General features: G+C 51.8%; 1 protein-coding gene across 1 annotated transcript in view; it reads right to left on the minus strand.

Annotated features, from left to right (window-relative positions):
• Positions 1-2058, minus strand: part of ZCCHC17 (zinc finger, CCHC domain containing 17) — a gene marked incomplete at its 5' end in the record, with an annotated part of 10419 nt that extends 8361 nt beyond the window's left edge. The window contains 3 exons of the mRNA XM_010144035.1: positions 52-143; positions 1246-1346; positions 1948-2058. Of these exons, the coding sequence (XP_010142337.1) occupies positions 52-143; positions 1246-1346; positions 1948-2058 (304 nt within the window). The remainder of the gene's footprint in view (positions 1-51; positions 144-1245; positions 1347-1947) is intronic.
• Between the last annotated feature and the right edge of the window lie 442 nt (positions 2059-2500).

Genomic DNA, 2500 nt, shown 5'->3' on the forward strand with positions numbered 1-2500 from the left:
GCCGCAGCAGCGACCTGTCTCATGGGTTCTGTCCCGGGGAGATTTACCTACTCAAGGGCAACATTGTTTGGATCGAGGTCTTTCCCCGTGCCTTGGTGAACAACCTTCATGGAGAGGGAAAGCTTCAGTTTGTCATCCTTCATCTGAAGAGGAAGACATGGAACAGGAGGAGGAAATTATTAATTACACTTGGGAAGCAAGAGCAAAGCTTATATATATGTTTTTTTCTTTTTGGGGGGGCTTTCTTACAACTTTCTGCACTTTCACTGCTGCCAGTGAGGGTATTTCTGGTCCATGATGTCCATGCAGACAAGCTAACAGGGACACATTAACAGGGGCCACTGTCCCCCTCTCCCACCTGCTTCTGCCCCTTGGCTCTGCAGCAAAGGGGCCAGGAGCCCAACCACTGTGTTCCAGTTAAAAGAGGCAGCAGCTCGACAGAAACCGATACCGATAACACACACCAGTAAAAGAAGCAGCACACCACAGGCGGCTAAAGACAGCCCGAGGAGTCTCTCGTACAGTTTTTCCACACTGCGCAACTAAGGGAAAGTTTCTCAGCCCATTTCCCTGATCTCACACAGAATTCAGTCCTTGGTTTGTCCATCCACCGATTTTCTTCTCTCAAAGAAAATGCAAAGTGTTTATGGCCAAACCCGTGCACTTGGAGCTGAAACAGTCAGCATCGGGGACAAACAACGCACGGCCAGATGGCTTCACTGCCGTGACTCCCGTTTTCACTCCAGGTTCTCTCTAAACACAGGCGAGGAGCCTGTTGTCACCTCTCCTACAAGAGGAGAAGCGCTGCAGACTGTGGGGGGCGGGTAGGTGTAATGCTCTCACTCCAAAACACACACACACCTCAGTATTTTCCCTTGGGCAGAATCATCCCCACTCGAGCGCACGCACCTCTGCTGCTTCGGAGCACTTTCCCAGGACAGTCAATGACCCGTGGTTAGATCAGCTCTTATCTCGGGATCCTCAGATGGCTCCTTGAGCCACCAGATCACACAGTGAAAGTGCCACAGGGAGAAGAGGGAGGAGTTTGGTGGCTTTTAAGCCATAAACCTTCAGGAAGTCCCTTTTCTGACTGTGGCACCTCACAGCAGCTGGCGGAGAAGGGAACCCTGGTGCCCACAGAATAGAGCCCGCAAAACCCTGGCGACAGCAGCACCCGCCGGTGCTCTCAGGGGGCTGCAGTGTGTTTCACCTCCACAGCACTGGAGAAAGAAGCACCAACGTCACCTCTTTTCTGATAAGCTTCACCCACACTTTGTCTCCAACGTCGACGATCTCCGAGGGCTTATCCACGCGGCAGGAGGACATGTGTGTCCTGTGGACAAGGCCTGGCCACCGGGGGGAAGAGAAGAGAGGGGCAAAATAAAAACCAATCTCCACTGAGCCGCAGGAGGCTCTACTGAGCCGCAGGCTTTTTCCCCCCGATGCAGGGCAGGTGTGAGACAATCCGCTGGGGCATGGGAAGAAAATGCTTTTGTATCACTAATAAATACAATAATCGTGTTTATTTCCTCTTCACCTCCTCCCTCTTCAACATCTGAGTGTGCTTTATAATGTGCATAACATAAGCACAGTAATACATTGATATAACTTATAAATAAAGCTACATGTATTTGGGGGTGCTCAGAAAGTTGTTTAACTGATGGGATTAACTGGTTTTACCTGGTTGTGCACAAACACGTTCGTAGACCATCGTTCTGGGGGGCAGCAACAGCCCTAAAACAAACCAGTCACTCCTGTCCCCCAGCACATCGTGCAGCTTAGAATCAACCCGTTGCCTCAGTCGAGCACACAGAGGCTCCTTGCGATCTGCTCCCAGTTAACTCCGAGCAGTGGGACCCCAAAGCAACGTCTGGTAATGACAACACCAGGCACCCATATGAACACTGCAGCAGCACCAGCAGCTCTCCCTGCCCTGGAGAAACCAACCTTGTTTCCTGCAGCCTGGGATTTTTATGAATGCTCCATATTCTGTCACTGCAGCAACCTGTGGAGAAAAAAAGCAAACAGCTACAGGAAAATCCTTCACCAAACACCCATCTTCAACCCACAGGTCAGAACACGCACAAAAAGTCTACAGATTCTCCTGCTTTCCTGCAGTTTCAGGTCTCAGGGCAGGTCAGACCCTGCAACACGTGATAACTCTGGAGCAAGTGCGCGTAGCCTCCTGCACTGTTCAAGTCAGCAGCTTAGACATAAATGCATGTATCGTCGAATCACAGACTGGTCTGGGGTGAAGGGACCTTTAGAGCTCCCCCAGCCCAATCCCCTGCAGGGAGCAGGGACATCTGCACCCAGAGTAGAATGCTCAGAGCCCCAAGGGCCAACCTGACCTGGGATGGCGCCAGCGATAGGGCTTCTCCCACCTCTCGGGGCAGCCTGGGCCAGGGGTTCACCACCCTCAGCATCAAATATTTCTCCCTTCTCTCGGATCTGCCTCTCCCTCTGTCAGTGTAACCCATCACCCCTTGTCCTGTCACAA

This window comes from Buceros rhinoceros, unplaced genomic scaffold, assembly GCF_000710305.1.
Source record: "Buceros rhinoceros silvestris isolate BGI_N320 unplaced genomic scaffold, ASM71030v1 scaffold15670, whole genome shotgun sequence".
In the NCBI taxonomy this organism is placed as follows: Eukaryota; Metazoa; Chordata; class Aves; order Bucerotiformes; family Bucerotidae; genus Buceros; species Buceros rhinoceros.